At 37.1% G+C, this 24,602-nt stretch overlaps 1 protein-coding gene across 3 annotated transcripts in view; it reads left to right on the top strand.

Annotated features, from left to right (window-relative positions):
* The window catches only part of LOC138332293 (leupaxin-like), a 68,188-nt gene that overhangs the window by 26,356 nt on the left and 17,230 nt on the right, over window positions 1-24,602 (top strand). The window contains exon 1 of one of the 3 annotated variants that reach the window (XM_069280326.1): window positions 3,482-3,681. The exons of 1 other annotated variant lie outside the window; for it this stretch is intronic. In XM_069280326.1, the coding sequence (XP_069136427.1) occupies window positions 3,672-3,681 (10 nt within the window). In that variant the 5' untranslated portion in view covers window positions 3,482-3,671. Of the gene's footprint in view, window positions 1-3,481; window positions 3,682-3,893; window positions 3,985-24,602 lie in introns of those variants that run through there. One more of the 3 variants, XM_069280324.1, reaches the window with a different exon arrangement.

Here is a 24,602-nt window from a genome sequence, read left to right as displayed (position 1 = left end):
GAATTAGACTCCAGTAATACATGTTTATAACGAACACGCTTACAAGGAATTTGTGGTATTACTTTTCATCCCCATCAAGATTAATCTCGAATGTTCTTATGTCACCATGTGTGAAATTGTATGCTTATAGCAAAGTTATTCCTTGGTCCTCAGAGGTTCATTATAACCATGTTTTACTGTATGTTAAAACCTGAATTTGTTTTATAGAGAATTCAGATATAGGAATAAAAAACTTTAATCATGAACTCAAATATAAAAATATTTCAAACCTATCTTTTTAACACGAAGAATTACACAATGGTCAGTGTCAGAACAAAGATTTTGTTACACCTTCATAAACCTTTAGTCAAACCTTGTGAATTCAAAGTCAACAGGACCATAGGATAACTGAAAGGTAGAATAAAGTTTAGTCAGGAAAAAACATTTTGAACTTGTGTCAGGTTTAATTCATTCATCCCTTACAGACATATTTGAACTCTGCTAAAGCTAAAACTGGAACAGTTCATTACAAAATTTCAGGGGTGACTGTATATGATAACGACATGCAGATTTTTTTTCTTTAAAATTAATGGTTATCAGTTTGTTATTAGAAGATGCACATAACATGAAAACCATTTATTAATAATTATAATATAAGTATTCTCGTTTGTTGGCTGTGTGACTCACAACATCTGTTTACTATAACTAAATGTAATATTCAAATTTCTGAGAAAATATATGCATAATTATGTGTTTATGGGTCTGTTTGTATATGTGTCCTAGATATGTTGTTAATACACCTCACAGTGGTAATGATAATAGTCTAGTAACTACCCTCATATTGGGACAGGCAGCTCACTACAAGTAAGTACTGATGCTCATTGTTTATTTTAAAAGGCAGGGGGGTCAATAATTTTTATGTTTGATCATCTCAAATTTGATAGGGAAAATACTTTTTTCCTTCCTTCCTTGAATATGTGTATTTTACAAAAAAGATGGGGGGGGGGCAGAAGAAGGAAAACAAATGATTAAGTTGAAGGTACAGTCAAACCTGCTCTAACGACCGCCTGTATATAACGACCGCCTGTCTATAACGACCGGTTTTTAGACTCCCCGTGCGTTTTTACTATATAATGGCACTCTGCATAACGACCACCTGTCTAATGTGGCTAACGACCGGTCGTTTTAGCCCCGTCAAAGTTGTATAACGACCGGTCCCTGAGATCGACTTTTCGAGTACGGAGTACAGTGTATGTGTAGTAGCATCCCTTTGACCTACTTCCGGTAATTAACTCCCTTTGTAAGCAAATGGCAGCCATTACTGAAGCCCAAGCTATGAATTGTTTATACAGTATTGTTTGGTTTATAACCTAGCGGTCGTAACATTTGAGGTACAAATATGGTTGCCAACTTAAGGATGGAAGTTTTAACGACCGTTTATGCCTATCAAAGACTGAAATTATGTTTGGTCGCGAACGCCATGTGCACGAAAAGATCACTCGTAAAGCGTGATTTTGAAGCCACAACTCGGATGATACGGTAGGCAAAATAAAACATGCCGATTTATTTAATGTGTTCCGTTATTCATTGTCGATATTTAGCATTGTTTTATTACTAAGAAATGGCCTGTACTTAAGATATTTCAAATTAGGCCAATAAATTTACGTTCTTCTTCTTTACGATTAGAGTCAGTCGGATTATCGCCCGTTGTGACCCGGGTATATTCTCGACGTGTTTCTAAATAAAATACGGTCCGATTTCTTGGTAGAAATGTTACTGAAAGTTAATATGTGTACCTGCATTGTGATTTTAATAGTTTTTAGACTGTATATTGTGAGAAAACGCCTCCAAATCGATCTTTCATGTTCCGAGATTAATCCGTCAAAACTGGTTACACGGCAACATTACATACGACTTGCCAGGGAGAATGTGTTGTTAAAAAATATTACATGCATACATTTTCTGAAAATAATCGTTCACAGATAATTCCGGGCCATGTGAAGTCTGTAATTAGGTAATGATTATGTTCATAGCTGAAAAAAATCTACTATGTATCAAAACGGGTGATTTTGTTATGATCGAAATTTCCGATTGCATTAAAATAAAACGAACACAAATCATGGAAATATATTGAGACAATTATTTCTTAAATAATGCATGACAATAAATATATAAACATCCAGTAGCAGGTCTGTTTTGTATTAATACACTTCTGTTTTATTTACTGGCTCATTGGTTGGCATGAAAGCCCCAACCTGTCTATAAAGGCAACCTGTCTATAGTGACCGTTTTTCTGTCTCCCCTTCAGTGGTCGTTATAGACAGGTTTGACTGTATCTCTTTAAATTTATTTGTAGATTTTGTGATATGTAGAATAGGATGGGAGGGAGTAAGACAGAGGAGAATGTTATACCTATAACCTTGAACACCCATATCTCTTACATTTTTTGGTAAATTTTGTGAAAATTAATAGAAATAGGTGAAATATGCAATATGATAAACAGAGCTGGGAGGTGGGTGGGGATTTGACACAACCTGCAGCCTGATACCTTTCTCCTACCTTGGATATCTCTCAGGGTTATCTAGGTTTTATGAATTATAGAAACATTAAAGTAGATGAGATATGATGGTCATAAAATACTGGATTGTATGTGCATGTGCTTGACCTTAGGCAAGGATATCAATGTGTTTTATTTTACAATGGGGGGTGGGGGAAAAAGTGGAGGTGACACACTCAAATGTGTGTTTGTAGAAGGTGAAATATGATGGAGAATTTAATGCTGATAGAAATGAAATCCTTTAATCATAGCCGTCACAAACAAAAAGTGATGCCCTATATATATATTTTTCTGAGATTGTATGATATTAGCATTGCCATAGGTAAACGTTTGTTAACCTTAGATGGAATGTTAATGATGTTGTGAATCGGGCTACCAGGAATGTCATTATCGAGCTATATATGTTAACACTGGGTAAAAGATTAATATTAGGCTATTGTAGGATAAAAACTATATTTAGCTATTCTTAGAGTTACTTGGTATGTTATAACAACTTGTACAATTGAGACAAAACGTAACCAAAACTTCACAAAGTATTTTCCTATTATCTGCCTCTGAAGCTAATGAGGGATGTGTTCACTAACAGGAATTGAGAGAAAATAGGTGAAAAAGATAACAAGCTATTCCTTCAATGATAAAACAAATATTTTGGCAGTAAAATCCTGGCTTAATGTTTGAGGAAGAGATAACACAGTTATTATGCATGTTTTGAGCATATGTTGAAATGGGTGTTTATGTATGTGAGTTGTTGGGAGGGGGGTACAGAGTCTGACAGAGCAACTGTAACAGACGCCCCCCCGCCCCCCCCCCCCCCTACGGCCCCCTCCCTGTGGGCAGATGATATACACACCTTACCAGATAGATGGGTATAGCTAAATGATGAGTTCCAGAGGTATTTGAAGAGAGGCTAAATTTAGTGTTTAATAGTTACTGGGGCTGGAGCAGATAAGCCTAAGGATCATTGTAAGCTCTACCCTTCTGGTGGATTTGTGCTGGGCTCACACAACATTTTCGGAATCACTCATACTCCCCTAGTATCAGGGTGTGAGCTTGGATCTTCAAGGATTTCGTTGTTCTCCAGGATAACCCTTGGATCCCCAGGGATTCTGTTCTCCAGGATAACCCTTGTGGAAGTATGGATATAGGTTAGTGATGTGTGTATGTGTCAGTGTTCTAGGGTTAGTAATTTTGTGGCATGCCTCGGTATAACCAGAAACATGTTGTATGAGTTATAGATTGACGGAATGTAGAAGGGGATAAAGACAGGTGGTGATTTGTCTAGCTTGGCACATGAGGGGAGAACAGAAAAACTATCAATATTCTCACCTATTAGGTTAGTGTTGGGTCTGAGATACTACTCACACCATCATTCATGTTCGCTATCGCTGTAGTGTTTTGTTATGAAGGTCAAACTTACATATGGATATTTCTGTGGCTCCAGAGTCTAGGTGAGTGATTGTGTGTACCTACCTGATCTCCATCCTATATCGCCTTGGCAACCATTTCTGTGTCTGGTTTATATCTCAGGTACGAGGCCGGAATATCACATCTAAAACATCTATAGGAATATTATAGCAAAAAACATCTGCTAAAACAAAGATAGAAAAAGACAATGAAAGTCAGTTTTCTGTGTTAATTTGGGACTGAAGGGGCATTGATAACTAAATCTTGAACCATAGGGCCCAATTTGGTCATAGTCCTTAATGAATGAAACTCCCTCAACTTAATATTCTCCTTGGGAAGGCATTACAATTGTGATCTTGAAGTAAGGGCATTTTACAAGGAATATTGATGAAATGTGTAGGTACCTATTTGTAAATCTTGATCCTTTGTCCCAGTGTTATGGTACCATATCCTGTCAGTCTGCACAAACAGGGTTAAATCTTTACCTTACCTGCCCTATCTCCTACTTTAAACCACATCCAGTTCCCTGTACCCGACCTTTCTCTCAGTAAGTTTACTTTTTGTTCCCTACATAATTTTATTTCTCTACATCTGTCATCCTGAACATTGTAGCTACCCCTTACCACAAGTAGTCATTAATGACTTGCTTTATTATGTTGTTGGCTAAGATCTAGTTGTTACTTTCACCATAGATTTGTTAATTATGATTGTATTACCTGTGTAGTAACCTTTGTTGTTGGTCTTTTATTATGGAAAGGTGTAAACCATTCATCAACAGATATAATACACGAATGTGTAACTTTTATTAATTACAGCACCATTAACACAACAATAACTAGACTATATAATTATACTCTGCAGTTGGCTTTGTAGTTGTTTCAGTAGATTTAAGAAGGGCAATTGTGCTAAATGCTCTGAACATTTGGAGATGTTTTGAGCAGACATATTTCCTTGAAGATTTTGAGATACATGTGATGTGTTGTGTTGTGTGTTTATGAAGTCTCTTGTAAACCAGTTCTGTGGTAGCTTTGGTTGTTTGATGTCTACTTAAGTCTAACACTCATTCATGTTTTACTGCATCTTCTATGTGTTTGTAATCTATGTAAATGGTAAAGCATCCGTGTGATCCTGCTCATAGTTTTTTGCTGGTTCATCAGAGGTTGATCTAGCAAGGTCGTGTGTGTTGGGATGGCTGCAGGGAGTTAGTAGGGTGCTCCTAGTTATCTGTGTAGATCCCATTACAGGGTGGTGATATACACCTCCAGGAATGAGGAAGGATGAGGGGCTGTTACATCCTTATCTCATAGGCACTCCTGTATCCCTGGTAACCAAATGGCCGGCCAATCACTACATCTATTATATCATCATATCAGATATGAATTGCAAATTTTGTTCATAGGACCTACTATCTTCAGCTGATTTGCTGTTTACATGAAATCTTATAATTATTAATGTACATATTTTGTCACTCTAGATGTATTTTGGAAATGAGAATCTGCTCCTTATGGATGGCTTTAAGTTAACGTTTGACATGCTTAGATACAGAAACTCAGGAGAGTATTTACAAAAGGAAAACTGTTTCTACCATGTACAGCCTAAGAAAAGATTCACAATCAACTTCACTTAGCTGTAGACTATACTGCAGTTTTTGACGGTAATTGCAGTTACCGGTACATAACAAATGCTGTTTTGACTTAAATAATACCCTCTCAGTGGCATGCAGAACCTACAGGAACTTCCTGTTACACTCTGGGACAGACTGTCATGATCACAACCTCTTGCACTTGACCAAGATATCCATATTGATACTGGTCAAGAGGTGTAAATTATTAAGTCATAAATCCACTATTTACCAAAACTTTGTATAAATAAGCAATAGTGGACATATGGTTACAGTTTTTGCATAATTAAATAGAATGGTTGGTCATACCTTGTCTTTGATGAGTGTTATTGCAAAAGGTGAAAGGTGTTCTCACTTTCAGGGTCATTGTTAAGTAGAGACGTTTGTTTTGGTGAGGATGTAGATCCCAGTTAAACAATACACCCTAGGAATGTTGAGTACTGTTACATACAGAGCATACCTGTCTCACAGTGTCTGCTGTCCCGAGGCTGACCAATGAGGCTGACCATTGTCCCGGGTTAATCCCGGTCAATCAACTGGTCAGCAGACTTCCTCAGGATGTAATTTGTCACAAGACTATTTATACAATTCATAAATTACAGTTACATAAGCTCAAAAAATAAAAAAGTAAATCTGATGTAAGGTCAAGGTCAAACTTGAATTTGAGAAAAGTAAGGTCTGCAAAGTTGAAGTGAAATTAAGTAGTGTAAAGTCAATGTAAGGTCACAAATGTTATAGCTGAAATTAAGAGTACATGGTCTTGATCTTATGAATTGTGTTCTGATCTCTAACATACAGCCAGACAGTGGAAATGAGATCAGCTGGTTGATCATGACGCAGCCGTTTTACACACCTGTGATATTTAGGTTTCCCTGGCACATGTCATGGTTGTTCTACAATGTTGGGTTCAAGGTCATTTTAATGTCAGTGTGTATGAAAGGTCAAGGTTAAACTTATACTTGAAGGATTTAAGATCAAAGTTAAAATATTTAAAAAGAATGAGAAAAAAAAGTAAAGATTAAAAATGTAATATCGAAATGTATAGTGAAATTTTTAAAGGGAAATTGAGGTCAAAGTAAGAACTGAATTAATGAGAAATTTTAAGGTTAAGGTCAAAGTTTGAAATGACAGATTTAAAGTCAAGGTCAGAGTTGAAATAAAGAATTCTTATTGGGTTAAGTACATGTATGCTAATTGACCTCATGAATTGATCCGAGTTCCATCATTAGGCTCATTTCTTTGGCAGCTGTTGGGCCATCCATTCAGACCAGCCTGGTATCATGTACTATACAGTTCTCGGCAAAGATTCCAGGTTAATACAATTAGGCCAATTTACAAAACCATTTTCCAGCAGAAATGGGTCATCCTGTTACGCTACATATCTAATTTTGTAGAGTTTTTTCTGGGTCTTGTCTTGGGTTGATTGTAGGACTTTATTGAAATTATTAAGTTTTAGCTGGAATTTCCCGAAAACGACGTTTACAATCAGTTGAAGATGTTACAGCACAGTGTTCAAATTTTGCAGTATTTATGATTAAAGTAACTAAAGTTCCATTTCCTGTTTAAGATAATGAATACAGGTTATATTAGTATAGTACACATCAATTAGAAATACACAGGTGCAAATCAGTGTTCTACATTTCCATTTTGTGTACATGTTCAGAACAATTCCAATAAAAATTGCAGCCAAATTATTGGGGGGAGAGGGGAGAGGGGTTTTACTTAAGTACCTCTGGTTCTTATTGGTTGGCACGATACATTTCATTTTGAGCAGTTCCTTTTTAAGTTTGATGCCAGGGATATTGTTTTCATGTGACTCGACCATACTTACTGCCCGGTGTAGAGCCAAAGGATTGTATAGCTCATTGACATCTAATTGTGTGTTTTCTGTGTTCTAGAGAGCTCTCCTCACATATATAACCATTTGGCCGACATCCATGGCCTCTTAGTTACAACTATTGGAAAATCACATGTTCTTCTTGAATTGTGTACATGTAAGGCCAAAGATGCTGTGGATCATATTTCCTGATTCGTCATCTTTTTAGCTACCCACTGATTAAATCTGTAGACCTAAATTCTTCTGAAATAAATGGATGCTATTTCTACATCTATGATTCAAGTATGATACTTTTGCAACAGGTTGCTGTAGATTTTGAGTTTGAATCCAACTTGGTCCCCTAAGATTTATGTTCATGAATATAATCTAACAAATTCTCAGACAAATTGATAACAGCCAGTGATGGAGCGGATTACTTTACAAATCGGACAGTTGCCAGGAACTGAATATTGGACAATGGCTTATGTCCTGCCTTTGACAATAGTCAGAGATTTTCTTTCTCAATATTTTCAGGGGCCTGTACATTTTCAATTGGGAAAACACTACATCTGGGGTTTCATTATCTTTCAGGAGAGGCTGTACAATTGCAATATCAGGGGGTACTTTTCTATACTATCTGTATGCTATCCCATGTAATTTAGCCCAAATCAGGCGGTACCACAGCTAGGTTTAACCAGCAAAATATACTGGGTACTAAATACATATTTGATATTATGATAATAAAACCCCTGCTTCATTGCATCTTTCTTGAACCATGTACTATTTTAGAGAGCTTTTCTTTATTTTGGAAAATGTTTACATAAAATTGGGAAAATACAGCAAAATTTCTCTAGGGAAGGGACCTTTATTCAGCCCCAAATGTATCTAAAAACACACTGATATAGTCACGGAAGATTCCGCTTCAGCAATAGTCAAGAGAGGCAGGACCAGCTAGGTGTTGCTTGTTGCTTTTTCGCAGCATGGTGTCAACATTTGGGTCAACTTTTGTCAAAGTTAATCACATTCATTTGAACTGAAACTTGGTCAAGTTACTTTTTGCATCAGTCAGAGCACATAGACAAAGATTAAAAAGAAATAACATTTCTAACCATGCAGGCTCTAATGCTTTGGTAAATGTTGAGAATTTGCATGTCCTTAAATGACCCTGGCTGTTAATGTATTCCTTTATTGTGTATTTAAGATGCACATATTGAAACCCGAACTTCTTTAGACATGTAGTCAGAGATCAAGGCTAAAGGATACATGATGATGTGTACATGGACATGCAGGTCACACAACTGTGACAGGAGTTTCTGCTTGAGATGTGCCAAATTGCCATCACTAGTAACAGACAGACAAGTATGTTTTTAGCCAATCGTGTTGTTATGTGTGTAACCATTGGTAACATCTGATTTGTACATGCATTAAAATTCAGATTTATTACATGATTAATGGGCTGGACCAAAGCGCTGCCGGATCTACCTCCATTGTGATGGAGGAGAAATACAATGGTGTAAAGGGACTCCTTTGTCGATGTAGCAACATAAAATAGTGCAAAAAACATCTTCATGTCTGAAAGTTAGTCTAGATAGTAGGTGTTGCATTTCCTCATCCTAATGATAGGGGTGTATCAATGGTAAGCAGATGATACAGTTGTAGACCATAGTTCTGGTGTTACTATCAGGTTTCTTGTGTAATCTCGACCATCAGACAGAAATCAGGCATGGAAACGACCTGACCTCTCACCTCCGACCTCTGACAGACTTCTGGCTTTTGTCTGAAGAAGATACCTGACTGTTGCTGTCACCAGATAGGGAATGGTGCACTTTGTGCATGGGCTAGGGGTTACACAGCTGGCCTGCACATCAACAGGTGCATACGGTACCACACCAAATATAATAAAACACCCCTATTTCTTACAGGGAATGATCCAATCTTTTATAGGGTTTCTTTGAATCTTGCAACAAAAGGGATGACAGGTTTGTATTATAACCAAAGACAAAATTACATATAAAAATTCCAAAGAAAAAATATTAAGTATCAGATAATTTTAGAGCAACTTTAGAGAACCAAGGAATACACTTGGTGCAATTTCAAGTCATAATGTACTTTGGGATGATATTTATTTTTTTTCAAAAAGAAATTAAAAACCTTCAATACGAATTAGATCTCTGTGGTGCTTCCTGTTGACATAGAATTGCTTACAAATATATCCTGTTTTTAGGCAGTGTTTAAGTACGTTCTATGTGTGCTGGGTCTTTTAGTTTAATGATAGAGGTCAAAGGTGAGGGGGATTGAGTATAATGTCGGGGTATTTATCTAGCTGTGTATGTTGTTAGTGTTTGAAGGTATGACTGACATCTAGGGGATCATGTAGATGAAAACAGAGAGAAAAATGTCGAAGAGAAATTGAAATCAAAGATAAGAATTTAAAAGGTTTAATTATATGTTTAAAGGAAATGTTTTGTCAGCTGTGGCAAGCTTGAAAAATATCAATGTGGATCTACAAGAATAAAATAGAAAGAAAGCAAAAAATAACCACTTAAGTTGTCAGCGGACAAATTAGATAAAATTGGCTGCATGGTAATGTCTCTTTGTATCAATGAAAGAATTTTCGTCCGAGACATCGCAGGAAGTTGACTTCGGTCTCAGTCAAGTTGTTATCAAAACACATTTAACATTTCAAAATTATTTTATTGCTGATAATCATTAAACTTTAGTTATATATTGAACCTTTTTAGTATCGAATGTATTTGTAGAAATATTTCTTATTGGTGTAGATTAAGCTAACCAACCACGGAACACCTTCAGTAGGGAGATCGTAAACAGGCCAGGATGTTTACATGAGGAAGTCTCTGAAACTTCTCTGGTAATTGGGAAATCTAGTTCTGTATCTTTGGTTACAGGTGAAAAAAAGTAATTAGACGAGGAGGGGCAGGTGTGATGGACAAGTGCCAGGTAGGGGGGGGGGGGGGGTTGGAAGGTGATGTGGAATTCTTGGTAGAAAAGCAATTAGCATTTCCCTGCAATAAGAAGATTTCTCTGATATAATTTACATGCCACAAGTACCAAAGTAGGATGTCGGGCATTTGTCATGATAACACTGTGTATAAGTAGTTCACAAAGATAGATATCAGAAGAATGCATGAAGTCAAGGTCACAAGGTCATTTGAGTGCATGTGATGCATGCTTCACTTGTTGGTAACATATATCTGTTCTTTTAGACAGCAGACAAGGAACTCATAATTAGTTTTCTAATTACCAGATCTGACCCATTAAGTCCCCTGACCCTATTGGCACCGAGATCTTCTCCTTTGTGAAGCTTTCGAAGCATGAAGTTCACTGACCTTGAATTAAAATCTTCATTATTTGCGAATTGTTTAGCAAAGTTTCTTTTGCAATTTCTTTTGTGGTTTATATTGTGCTATAACTTTGTGAAAGGTGTAAATGTGGTCACTCAAAGAGCACCACCCTAAGTGGCCCAATTATTTGATTGAATACGGTACTCGTCACAGTGGCCCAATTATTTGATTGAATACGATACTTGTCACAGTGGCCCAATTATTTGATTGAATACGGTACTCGTCACAGTGGCCCAATTATTTCATTGAATACGGTACTCGTCACAGGGGCCCAATTATTTGATTGAATACGGTACTCGTCACAGTGGCCCAATTATTTGATTGAATACGGTACTCGTCACAGAGGCCCAATTATTTGATTGAATACGGTACTCGTCACAGTGGCCAGTGGCAATTATTTGATTGAATACGGTACTTGTCACAGTGGCCCAATTATTTGATTGAATACGGTACTTAGCTGTTGGAGGATGTGATGAGGACCCAATACTGTAAACCAACTTATTTACACGTATTTTACAGGCGATTAGAATTCATGGAAATAAATCACAGCAAAAAAGTAATAACAATAGAGCTTTTTACCTGTTAATTGTAAAATTAAATCGTCGTAAAAATGTGAAATAAAGTCGGCTTACACTAGATGATGGAGCTGTAAGTGATTATTACGGATTTCCTTGACATCATCTGATACTATATGAACCACCGACAGAAGAGGACAATTGTGATGTGCATTGTTTTCCTCTCACAAAAGAGTATATAGATTTTACCGGACACTACTTCAAGATGCACACAAACATCCTTGTATGAGGTTGGACCTGTGATTATCACGGATTTCCTTTCGGAAGTCTGTCTGGCCAAACTGGAGATAATGCTGGTTTATCCAGGGATAACCATGTCTTCCTGTTCTGGTCAAACCACAGCTTGTGAAGGGATCGGTCTTGTCAAGTATCTCAAGATGTGACGTAAAACAACCAACATTAAAGTTTTATAAAACACATTTCAATGTGTGTCCTCGATATAAAGATGTTTGTGGTTCATTTTGTACAGTACTGGATCAGATAGGTTTCCTCTCAGTTCTAATAGGGGTTTATTTTGTACAATACTGGATCAGATAGGTTTCCTCTCAGTTCTTATAGGGGTTTATTTTGTACAGTACTGGATCAGATAGGTTTCCTCTCAGTTCTAATAGGGGTTTATTTTGTACAGTACTGGATCAGATAGGTTTCCTCTCAGTACTAATAGGGGTTTATTTTGTCTGTGATTTTCATTTTATATCATAGAGATGCATCTCTCTATAATTAGGATATTGTACAATTTTAAACGTAAAAAGATAAGATATCTCTGACGTTACAATTCAGATCAAACAAGCATTGATTGTGAATTTCTATAGATATTAATGTATCCGACACACCACACCCTACTTCCACTCCTGTATATATGCTTGTGGTACAATCACTATGATAACTATTGAATGTATACCCTGATATAGTAATTTCCAGAAGTGAGGGTGGGGTTGTGGTGAAAATTTGACTCAGAAGTGGGATTTTGAATTATTCCAATTGTACTGATCAAAGAAGTAAACAAAATGGGTTTAATATCCTGTGATATAATTATTAGCAATAACATAATGTCTACTATACACAGTTGCCATAAGTGAGGATTTATGTGTATAATATAATGTATAATATGATGATTTACATGAAGAATCAGCAGGGGGCTTTGTATCAAACATTGATTTTATCTTTTCCATTAATATGAGAGTTAAATTACTGCTGACTCAGCTTAATTAGTTGCCTTCCAAACTTAATCCTCTTCCTCCTTCTTTTAATACTTCTACTCCCCATGTATAACCAATATCTATCTTCCCTACTACTCCCCATGTATAACCAATATCTATCTTCCCTACTACTCCCCATGTATAACCAATATCTATCTTCCCTACTACTCCCCATGTATAACCAATATCTATCTTCCCTACTACTCCCCATGTATAACCAATATCTATCTTCCCTACTACTCCCCATGTATAACCAATATCTATCTTCCCTACTACTCCCCATGTATAACCAATATCTATACTTCCCTACTACTCCCCATGTATAACCAATATCTATCTTCCCTACTCCCCATGTATAACCAATATCTATCTCCCTACTACTCCCATGTATAACCAATATCTATCTTCTACTACTCCCCATGTATAACCATATCTATCTTCCCTACTACTCCCCATGTATAACCAATATCTATCTTCCCTACTACTCCCCATGTATAACCAATATCTATCTTCCTACTACTCCCCATGTATAACCAATATCTATCTTCCACTACTACTCTCCTACTACTCCCATGTATAACCAATATCTATCTTCCTACTACTCCCCATGTATAACCAATATCTATCTTCCCTACTACTCCCATGTATAACCAATATCTATCTTCCCTACTACTCCCCATGTATAACCAATATCTATCTTCCCTACTACTCCCCATGTATAACCAATATCTATCTTCCCTACTACTCCCCATGTATAACCAATATCTATCTTCCCTACTACTCCCCATGTATAACCAATATCTATCTTCCCTACTTCCCCATGTATAACCAATATCTATCTTCCCTACTACTCCCCATGTATAACCAATATCTATCTTCCCTACTACTCCCCATGTATAACCAATATCTATCTTCCCTACTACTCCCCATGTATAACCAATATCTATCTTCCCTACTACTCCCCATGTATAACCAATATCTATCTTCCCTACTACTCCCCCCAACGCCCGCATCACAATGTATCACATATGTTCTGCAAACAATCCTTATTTTAAACTCAGTATTTCAACATCAGAAATCATTACAGAAGTTAAGTAAAGCTGAATTTTTGATAGTTATTACTTAAATAAAACCTAAGCCCAGATACTATTTGTTATTTCCCCTCCCCCTCGCGGGTGTGGGTATATGACCTGCTCTAGATGTGATTCACTAATAACTGCACCATTAGTCACATGTAGGTACTGGGTACTGCAGTCGTACCCAGAATAGCTGAATGTTTACCATGTGTTACAAACATTACTACCAGAATAGAACCCACTCACCATTTTTTTGGCCATATTTCTTCTGTATTTATAGCATTACTACACAAATAAATACCTAATATATAAGTATATTAGAGCTCCTAGTTGACCCTGCAAAGTTAATCTCATTGATCATGTATATCTCAGCTGAGGTCTACTGCTGGATTATCTCCCCTAGTTTCAATTTTGGGGTTTTATTTATCATACAGTCAAATTATAAAGTCCAATATAAATATTTTGTAGAGACTGTGTGTCTAAATATTGAACTTTGAATTAATAAAACATATTTATATTCATTAGACTGTATTGTGATACTTTAAACTGCAAGGTTATCCACATTTACTTCAATTTCACTACACCTCCAGCTGAACTATTTTGAGAAATATTTTCATATATTTCTTCTTTTCTCATTTCATATTTAATACTTTAGAATGTGAATCTTACATTAGAACACCTACAATTGAACATTTGTATATTCGTGAGATTTTATGAATGAACATCTACGATAAAACCCCATGAGGTAAGCCAGGCACCTGTTCTGTACACTTCAGTGTTAAGATTAGATCCTAACTCAGATAAATAGACTTCATCTCAGGCTAAACAGCAATGTATGACATCATCTATACAGAATTTTAAATCTGAAATTAGGAAATTTGAAGTATTTGAGATTGTGAAGTAAAAAGTGAGTGGCGATGTTATCTTTGTCGATAGAGGGGTATTAAGTCAGCCAATCTATATACAGCCAGAACTATCAGATGTGAACTTTGTATAAGGAATAAATGTCTTGTGTGTTTTCTTACATGTAAATCATATCTTTAGAAATGTACTGTTAGAGTATGATACTGTCAGAAGTATGGCAATTGGTGAATAATTGGAGACTGAAAAAATGTATGACATTTTCATAGATATCTTGTATTATGAATGTATTACAAATTTTGTTATTGGCCTCGACAGAAGAGTCTGAAAGGGGAGATAACTATCCTGATATTGGACAAGTAACAAAATCAATTGATATCCTAGCTACCTTTATGGAATGCAGCTGTTTTTACCACTGCTTTTGGTAATAAAGTTAAATTAATTTTGAAAGCAGACTTCCATCGAAAATAAAAGAACTTTACAGTAAATAAGGCCACGTCACTGGCCAATCTTAAGACATAATTGTTGCAATAAGTTATGAATACCTGCATGCCTGTGAATGTTTGCTGTCTGTAATCCTGTCTGATTTATAGAGATCTTACAAGGTATATATTACAATGCAATGCTTGGTATCTGGTCCAGAACATAAGAACGTTTTTGTGTTACATACGTTTGCTGGAACACCCGCCTTCCCACTCACCAAAAGTCTCTTCTCAAAATGGACTCTTCTAAAACATTAAAACATTGGAAATGTGTAATGGTAATTGTGGTACATACATCACTATTGAGTATTCCATCTTTCATGCTACAAAGTTATCAAGCTAGATTGGAGGTATAGGTATCGATTGTAACACCATTACTTTTGTGGCAAAACAATGTTGTTTTCTCGGACACATATGACATTACACTCTTAAAATGTCATACCAATCAGTACATACTTGTAAGAACAGAGATTTCTGTAATATGCAAAAACAGAATTTCTAATACGTTTGAGAAAATGGATAGAAATTTCATTACCATTTTGCTGTGACAGCACCCCCACCCCCAGCCCCAAGATAACAAATTTCCCTGATTCACTGTCTGACCAATTTGAAACATCAGTGTATCAATCTGTGTTATTAATTTATCCCTCAGGAAATCTAAAAGCGATATTGTACAATAAATAATCCTGTAACATTTGTATATAGAAATTGAAGTGACAAGTTGCACATTTGCTTCTCAATAGTCTCCTATGGTGGATATTTGACACGACCCCTTCTAATAGTACATGGCCTGGTGTCTATCCACTGTGAAATATCTGGTAGTTGTAAGTTTCACTTGTAAAATTCCTGCATAACTCCATAATACATTCATGTTTATAATGCTGACATGAAAATCAGATTCAATTTCATGTTGTTTAGTTTCATTGTTAGAATGCCTGACACTGCCATTAGATTGTGTGTGATGTTCCACATCAGGTATAGGCAATGTACATGTTGTACAGGTAAAAACCGACCAGGTGAGATGTACAGGTAACAAGATAATTAGGAGAGGCAGCAGTCGGCCAGGTGTGGTTAACACATCACGTTTATTGTTACAGAAAACGCAGAACATCATAGAATTAATGCATACCTAATTACTCGCATGATGATTATCTAAATATATCTACATTGTGTCTTATGTGTAAACTTTGATTTACGACTGTTGGTAATTAAATTCTTTCTCAAAACGTGTTGTAGGATTCATCCCCGACAGATAGTAAGACTGTTTTGTAACTTGATAACATCATGCCTGCATGATCACAGAATTTTTTTTTTATTCCAGAACAACAATAAATTCAAATTGAAAATAAACTGTGCAGAGATTGAAATACTTCAAGCCATTTTAGAAAGCTGATAAAATCTCCTTGCTTGTATTTCACCTGTTGATGTACGAGATACCCAATAAATGCATTATTTTGTATTTTACTTGGCAGAGCTATCAGACATAGAATAAGTCTACATCAGAAACAGGTAAAAACAGTCGCTGTGTACATTTTCTCTGATTCTCATCTCCAGCATTATACTGGCAAAGTGAGGACTTAAATTGATTGACAGTCAGCTTTGATTCAAGATGTATTAAGTTTCTGAGATTTTATTTACAAAGTATGTACCTGGGTAATTCTGTGCTACAGAATGGTTTGTTTCTTCCTCTGAACCAAAGTGTGGTATGATTCTGTCTCTATAGAAAAAATGCTTTTATAGACTGAGAACTCTTCTGAACATGAAAACCATAAAATCAACTAAACTTGTCAAGGGCAGCACTTTTGTTGCCACAGGGTTTGGTTTCGTTCGGTTTAAAATTGCTTAATATTCTATCACATTACAAGTAATGCTTTGAATGATGGGCTTCCCTGTGCAACATGATTCAATTAGTGCATGTACATTTTGGGAGACTATGGTATATTTGTGTGCTATTCCATTGAAGCACACTACCAATGATAACAATTAACAAAACAGTTGTCCCACTTCCTTTTTCAAGTACTAAACCGGAGCAAAAACTACAATTTAGGACCTTCCACACATGGGCAAACACTGTACACAAGGCCAAAATTGAGGTGTTATCAAGGACAAAGATGAAAAAGATTTTTGAGGATGAAAAGAAAAGACACCACAAGTTTAGTTCTGTTTAACAATCATGCAGTGGTGAAGCAGGTACTATTCCAAAGGCTGTGTGATGTTGATGGAATCGTCTGATAATTAGCAGTTGATGTTAACGATGTACTGATGACACCTTCAGATCGTCAATGTACTAACAAGGATCTACTCCAAGTACATAATACCTGAGATTTATTTATCTGTGTGCCGACAACAGTCGGTTAATTAGGAGTGGAGCTGAACCATGGCTCACACACAACTCATACTGTCATTATTTGGAGGTTTTCGTACATCTGTGATATGATGATTCATAAAGCAGAGATGTTTTCCGTGTTCTATTTATAGCGTGCCAGCCTCTGTATCAGAGTTAGTTCGGTAGTACACAACTGTGTGTTGTTATACCTGTGTGTGTCATAGGGTTATCGGGAGTGTGGATTGTTGTATGTCAGGATCACATGTAAGTTGTTGTTTGAATTCAAGTTTGTAAAAGGAATATTTCCATGTATAATTGACATATTTTAACATCATTTACATGAGTACATAAGTCGATCACCATTTCAGGGCCCAGTTTTATGAACATTCCTGAACTGGAATTCCTTAACTTAAAAAAAGTCTTCATTGGAAAACATTACAAATTTTAAGGAAGTCTCCTTAACTAATGTTTTAAGCACGGCACAATTGTTTACTTATATAAGTCGACATGTATTTACATAAATCATTTTTCTATGTTAGTATTGAGGTATTAATATATGTACATGATGACCCTAACATTTTGGTGACTTTAAGTGTCACCTATATACCAAGACTTGTCATCATTTACATTGTGTTGTACTTAGGCATACTGTGTATTACTATATCACTGTTATAAATAATGGTCATGAAGAAATGTTTTGGGGATTAGGGATGGCTCGAGGGATGTGAGAATAGGACATCCTCATTATTACAGGGGTTACTAACAATATACAGTAATAGTAACCCCTGAAATATTGAGGATGGCAAAGGGTGATGTTATAGTTGGGATTAGGGATATGAAGAGTGGACATCTTCAATATTTCAGGGGGTACTAAAAACAGAACAACAGTGATAGTAACCCACGGAATATCGAGGATGCGGGGATGTTGCCAGTTCCTGTTAGAATCTAGGTCTCAGAACTTGTTATCGGTATGTTGTAAGGACACTTTTGAATGAAAGGCATGATACAAAATTTGTTCTGCTTAATGACCTGGGGTACCTGACTGCCATCACATATACCCCTGATAAAGATGTCGTCTTGACTCAGCCTGGGTACCTCACCCATTACATATAATACCGTCGAAAAAGATGTCCTGACTCAGACTGGGTACCTCACCCATCACATATACCCCTGATAAAGATGTCGTCTTGACTCATCCTGGGTATCTCACCCATCACATATAATACCCTCGAATAAGATGTCCTGACTCAGACTGGGTGCCTTTTGTTATAGAGAACCTTGCAATTGTCATATTGGTAGTTGGGTTCAGATTCATAGTAACTATCTGTCTGATAATTCAAGTTTTCATTTACTTTCTCTTCTATAGCTGCCTATACCTGTATGATACATTTTCTGATGTGTGTTCGCTAAGTTTACTTTGAATGAAGTGGGGTTGACTTGGAGCACTTGTAACAGATTTATATCAAAGGTTTAAACTCAGATTCACAGATAACATGTTATACTCTTGAAATCTCTTAAAGTGATGAAAATTAATTAATGATATTTGGAGATATTTTGGTTGCAAGTTTTGTTCTGTGTACTGGTTTCATGTTGATCAGATAGACTCAGAACAGAATTATTTCATGGAACATAATTGGCAGCCCAGAAATTGATGTTCATGTTTCTTTTACTTTTGTGGTTCCCTATATAGCTATTGGCTAGAAAAGATGAGTTCATGTTTCTTTTACTTTTGTGGTTCCCTATATAGCTATTGGCTAGAAAAGATGAGTACTTTATTATATATCAATATGTAATTATTAGACCTGAGGTATTCTGATGAGATGGTGATGTTTCTCAAATTGATTAGAAACCAGCTAGCTATGGTGACATGGGTATATTGTATGGGTTATGTAGTGTATAGTACCATGATAGAGTACAGACACTCCCCTTGGGTGTATTCTTGTCTAGATTATCATTGATGTAACATCAAACCCTAGGATGACAGGACTGTCTCTATTGATGTACAGTTTCTGATCCCAGATAGATGTTGGATATAACCGCTGGGGATTTCTCAGTGTTACTGTGTTGTTGGACAATCAAGGTTCCATTCGGAAACCTCAGAACACATCTAGATAGTTCTCTTTAAAGTGCTGACAAAACAAACTGAGGTCAATAACAGACTTACGGTAATCAAAGAAGTTTTACTTGAATCACATAATGAAGTGACTTCATAAGCTTTTAAGTCAGCTCTTCTTGTTTTAAAAAATCAGGGCCTGGAGACCATATAGAATATCAAATGTGGTCAGAGAGGTTGCCAATGGAGACTTAAGAACATCTGATTCTTGATATCATTGGGAATCAGTAACCCAGGCGATATATACACTAAATTTAATATCATAATCAGTAAATGATACATTGCTGACACTGGGTTACCAAGGATGGACCTGTATGTATAGACTACATATTAAAGATGTCTTGATTCAAATTCTTAATCATTAAACCATAGGTTAATTACATCAGTGAGCATGCAGAAAATAGCATGAAAGGATGCATGGAAAGGTTAATTGCATAAGTTTTGCAGAACATACCATGAAAAGACTCTTGTCTGAGTTAAAACAAGTTAAAAAGGAAGACTTGTATGTGATCTATGTGATAGGTGTTAAAAGTGTGGGATATAAAGAGAAGTGTGACTAATGTGTAAGGGCCGAAGGTCTAAGGAGGGATTTAACTTAAACATTTATTTCACCATCAGGGGGGTTATCTAACAGTAAATACTAGATTACACTCCCATTCACTTCTTGTTCATGTTTACAAAGTCCCTAGATCAGCAAGTATTCAGGTCTAAAATTCCTAACGATCGCATGTCGCACTCCAAATTAAAGTGATACTATTTAGTTACCTGATAGGATTCAGGTGTTACAAGCTTTCACTCAAACAAATTAATGATATCCTGCATGAAAGGGATATTTTTACAGTCCATTTACCAGGTAAGGAGTAGCTATCCACAGGATGGATTCTCAGGCAGGACAAAAAGGGCAATGTTCACAGCTACTATCATTCCTTCAAATCATAATAGACTGGCCTTAATGAATGAATTGGACTAGTTTACTAGGTGATTAAGGTATGACGGGTTTGATTACCTCCCTTGGTGTCAGGTTTTACTGGTATTAATAGCCAGTCTGACAGAATGTATTTTGTGACACTTTAAGGGATGACTACCCACAGCTGGGTCTGGTATTAATTTTGTAAACAACATTTGTTATAGAGGTCAAAGAACCTGCTCACCTTAAACAACTCTGTAGGTCACTGGTAGTAGACCAATGACATGTGGAATAAAAATGTCTATTTATGAAGCTATCAATCGATCAATTTCGTTCATTCGCCATGAACTTTACAAAGTATATTTATTGTTTGGTGCCCATGCATGGAAATTTGATGATGGTGGTGGGGATGGTGATTGGGGTGGGGGTGGGGAGTAGGTGAGGGTAGGGGACTTTGTTTAGTGTTACATGATCCTATCCCATCCCTCCCTTCCCAGTTAGGTAGTTGTGGATGTCAGGATGAAGTTGTATGTTTATAGTTCAAAGTGTTTGATAAAAAAAAAAATCTGAAAAGGAATCGGCTGTGTAATTTGATGGAGTAAAGATGTGTTAGTTGGTAAGGTTGTGGGGATGGTGATTGGGGTGGGGGTGGTTACATGGTGAAGTGAGGGAGGAGGCAGAATAAAGATCCAAGCCAGGTATGATCTAGTGAGTATTGCTGTGACCCAGGGTTAATGTACCTGTGTTTGGTGGAGTTGGAAAGGCAGTATATTAGTTATATACAGCAGGGCTATAGGTTACTGCTATATAAGGACTCCTGTGTGTATGTGAGTAGTCATCACAGGCACTTTGTAGTTCATAGCCTGGCTTTGTAAAAACTCATCTCATTCATAAAAAATCTGATATTTTCTATCACTGTTTGAATTCCAATTATAAGGTAGTGTATAGCTTATAATTGAACCAATAAGAAGAGTGTTTCTATTGACTTGTATTGAGTTTTCATTCTCTAGGTTATATTCCTAAACAGTGTCAGCTGTTCACAGATTGTTCCTCACTTTCTGGTACATTAGATTTTGTTAGGGAGCCTGGCACTCTACTTCCTCATCTGTCTGTCCTGTATATACAGTACAACCACCTGTCGTAATATCCTCCTAAATAGCTCAATACATATAGGAATATAATGTATAACATCATATACAGGAAACCATGTTATCAACTTGAAGTATATACATTGATTCAGTACTAAAAATATTCATCTGTATAACTTGAAGAAAATGTTCATGGTGAAACTGTCATCAAAGGGATGAATTTTGATTCTGCAAGACCAACAAGAGTTGATAAAATCAAGCTATTAATTGCATTGAGATGGTAACAAAATAGATGAGATATAAACATTAATGCTAATTTTTCTTGTGTGACTATAATTTTCATATATAGAAGTACATGTAGCACTCAAGTTAGATGTAAATGAACAGTTTCTTGTGTGTGGAAATCCTAACTTGTGTGTTAAAGATAGGCCAGAGAAACAACAATCTCAGCCTGTCCTCACATTCTACCCACTTCTCTGAACCCTATTAGGTCCTTCGTTTTCTACATTAATTCTGTTTCCTGTTTAGTCTGTACACTGCATCACTATATTATATCATACACCGCTGTACCGTGATTAATATAATGAGACCCAATTAGAGCAGCATGTTTAAAGGGAGATAACTCTTTTTCAGAAAAGTGCATCAATAGCTACTAGAAAGCAACTTGGAGTAGTCGTGACTGGCTTATTTACTACTGTTACCTATGAAAAAGTTAATTGGATAATATGCTCCAAATTTTGCCTGATGCAGCCATTGTTTCATTACAAGACTAGGTCCCTCTGACAGCCCTAGTATGTAGTTAGGTAATTTATCGCTGACCTGTACAGAGCTATGTAGCACAGCGGAAGTATAATGGGACACTTCCTGTTATTTTCCTGTTAGAATGGACACCACTTAACAACATTAACTGCAGTAAAGTCTGTAAAGTTGCTGTTGCAATCCTCCCAATATTGTGTAATACCTTTTAGAATTGTTGTGACTTCACTTTGTGTAGTAGTCTCCCAAAGATGTTCAGATGACTGTTGTCTAAAAGTACTTCTGGTACGGACATCTTTCAGTATTAAGAGTTTTAGATATTCCTTTACTTCCCTTGACTTTACTAATATTTACCTAACAATTTATAAACAAAATCACTTACTGTCTAGCTTCAGCAATTGTTCAGCATTTCTTTAGCAAATCTTGTTGACAAGATGACGTGTGGAAAAACTACATTTGAAATCTACTTTTCAAAAGTCTAAAGGATTCTTGAATGTAGGCCATAGGAAGACCAGAGTTCCTGGAGAAAAAACCATCAACCTAAGACTGGTTCCTGCCAAGCTTGTCCTATATTGGCCTTGATCATGTGAGCCAGAGGTTGAGAGCGAGTGGTAGAATGTCAGGTAACCACTTGTAGCCCCTTCAGACCGAAGTTACATGTTGTGTAGAATGTGTATCATATGACAAAGAGCTACCTTTCAGTTTAATCAGATGATTTAAATCTGGCAGTATTTTGTTTAGGTTTAGTTAGCTAACACCCAGATGAAGAGGTTAAAGACCTCAGTGTCATTTGATATAACTATGAAGGGTTGACAATCTGAGATCAAGTATCTTTAATTAATTCTGCCACATATTTTCTTTGAAACAGTATAGGGTGTTAGTTTTCACACAAAGAAATTATCTATTCACCACAAATATGCTGCTAAAATGATGAATTTTTCGGGTAACTGTTTTGAAAATTGATGCTTTATGTATTGTGAATGTATTGGAACAATGATGGACAATACTGAACATTGATATACAAGGTAACCTGTCTATTTATGTGTTTTAAAAGGAGAAAAATAACCTACCCTTATCATAATGCTCCCTCCCTTCTCTACCCATCCCTTTACCCATCTCTCTATTATCTCCCCTTCTTTCATTCATTCTCTTCCTCTGCCCTCTAACTTTTTCCACCTGTCCTACTTATCCCCTTTCCCACTCTATCCTTTTCTCTTCCTTCTTCTTTGCATTCTTCTTCTACCTTCTACATTTCTTCCTTTCTTCATCCTCAACAATTCTCTTCCTCTCGCCCCTTTTCCCTCTTCCCTCCTGTTTACTTTTTCTTTCTTCCCTCTCTATCCCTCAATGCGTTGCCCTCTCCCCACTTTCCCTTCCTGTGTTGCCTGCTCCCTTCTTTCCCTTGCTGTGTCGCCCTCTCCCCACCTTCCCTCGCTGTGTCGCCCTTTCCCCACTTTTCCTCGCTGTGTCGCCCTCTCCCCACTTTCCCTTCCTGTGTTGCCTGCTCCCTTCTTTCCCTCGCTGTGTCGCTCTTTCCCCGCTTTCCTTTCCTGTGTTGCCTGCTCCCTTCTTTCCCTCGCTGTGTCGCCCTCTCCCCACTTTCCCTTCCTGTGTTGCCTGCTCCCTTCTTTCCCTTGCTGTTTCGCCCTCTCCCCACTTTCCCTCACTGTGTTGCCCTCTTCCCACTTTCCCTTCCTGTGTTGCCTGCTCCCTTCTTTCCCTCGCTGTGTCGCCCTCTCTCCACCTTCCCTCGCTGTGTCGCCCTTTCCCCACTTTTCCTCGCTGTGTCGCCCTATCCCCACTTTACCTAGCTGTGTCGCCCTTTCCCCACTTTTCCTCGCTGTGTCACCCTCTCCCCACTTTCCCTTCCTGTGTTGCCTGCTTCCTTCTTTCCCTCGCTGTGTCGCCCTCTCCCCACTTTCCCTCGCTGTGTCACTCTCTCTCCACTTTCCCTTGCTGTGTCGCCCTCTCCTCACTTTCCCTTCCTGTGTTGCCTGCTCCCTTCTTTCCCTCGCTGTGTCGCCTTCTCCCCACTTTCCCTCGCTGTGTCGCCCTCTCCCCACTTGCCCTTCCTGTGTTGCCTGCTCCCTTCTTTATCTAACTGTTTGCCCTATCTCCCTCAATGAGGATATATCAGTGTTTATCCTATACAAATTCATGGTTCTGTTATTGTCGTGAGTAATATATTGTTGTGAAGTTATCAATATAATTTAGAGATTCAGAGGATAGGGAGACATCTGATAAACATAATGATACACATCACTACCAGGCCAATTATCCGAGTATTTAAGGAAATACAAACCACAATTATGAAAATTTCAATTGTTTCACAGGCCCCTAGTAATAACATAAACAAGAGTATTGAGAGATGATGATTAAGAGCTGTGTATATGTGGATGGAGAGAGAGCAGAGTTTATATATAGATACCTAGCTACATGTAGGAGAGAGGGGGCTTTTGAACATGTAGATAGCTGAGGCC

This window comes from Argopecten irradians, chromosome 9, assembly GCF_041381155.1.
Source record: "Argopecten irradians isolate NY chromosome 9, Ai_NY, whole genome shotgun sequence".
NCBI lineage: Eukaryota > Metazoa > Mollusca > Bivalvia > Pectinida > Pectinidae > Argopecten > Argopecten irradians.
This window is presented reverse-complemented; position numbering and strand designations above follow the sequence as displayed.